At 41.8% G+C, this 1,100-nt stretch overlaps 1 protein-coding gene across 1 annotated transcript; it reads right to left on the reverse strand.

Moving 5' to 3' along the window:
* Positions 1-6: 6 nt before the first annotated feature.
* On the reverse strand, positions 7-854 carry LOC120227672 (olfactory receptor 52A4-like). Its single transcript, XM_039225737.1, is given in 2 exon segments — positions 7-74; positions 77-854. Coding segments are annotated over 2 exon segments (846 nt in total).
* Between the last annotated feature and the right edge of the window lie 246 nt (positions 855-1,100).

Genomic DNA, 1,100 nt, shown 5'->3' on the forward strand with positions numbered 1-1,100 from the left:
TAAAGGTTAGACAAGGTGATATGGATATATGGTGGCATAGACGTACCAGTTCTGTGAGTGAAAAAGGAAAAAAATGCAAGCAGATAGAACTGGAAGAAGACACATATGTGGGGGATACAAGTATTAAAGGCCTTAAGACGTGCATCTTTCTGGGACAGGTGGAAGAAGGTGATAAATATTTGTATATAAGAGAGGGTGATCAAAATGAAGTCCAGGCCACCAACAATAAAAGCTCCCAGGAGACCATAGAATTTATTGATGTAAACATCTTCAGTGGCCAGCTTCACAAGGGCCATGTGTTCACAGTAAGTGTGGGATATCAACTTAGTTCGGTAAAGTTTCAGACGACACTTTATGAGCAAGAGGCATGGGATTACCAGAATGGCAGGCCGCAATGTCACCCCAATTCCAATATGCGTGACCAGTTGTCGACTGAATATGAGAGCATGCCTCAGGGGATAACAGATTGCTACATAGCGGTCCAGAGCCATGGCCAAAAGGACTCCTGATTCAATACCTTGAAATGTGTGGATGAGCCACATCTGAAAGAGGCAAGCATCAAAATAGATATCTGGCAAGTGGAACCAAAAAATCCCAAGCATCTTGGGGACAATGCTGGTGCTAAGTGCAATGTCTGTGGCTCCCAACATGGCCAGAAAGATATACATGGGTTCATGGAGACTGGGTTCAGATTTGATGATGACCAAAAGCAGAGAATTTCCCACCAATGCAATGATGTACATAGCACAGAATGGAATCCCAACCCAACACTGTAAAGTTTCCAGACCAGGGATCCCAATGAAAGTCAGTACAGAGGGCATGAACATGATGTCATTTGCCATAGGCATGGCCATTCAGGGATTTCCTTAACAAAGGGGCATAGTTTGCCAAACTATGATTCTGTGTATTCTGATATGTCTTATTCTCATCCAGTCACACAATTCCTGAATGGAAAAAAAAAATAGGAGAACTGACTACATCAACTTATTTAACATTTTTTAAATGAATGAGAAAAGGTCAAAGGAAAGGTTCACTTCACCAAAATCATACACTCACGCTCAGCGATATCTACAACGTGAAACAGAGTATTTACACAACAA

This window comes from Hyaena hyaena, unplaced genomic scaffold, assembly GCF_003009895.1.
Source record: "Hyaena hyaena isolate Hyena2069 unplaced genomic scaffold, ASM300989v1 scaffold_2735, whole genome shotgun sequence".
Taxonomy (NCBI): Eukaryota; Metazoa; Chordata; class Mammalia; order Carnivora; family Hyaenidae; genus Hyaena; species Hyaena hyaena.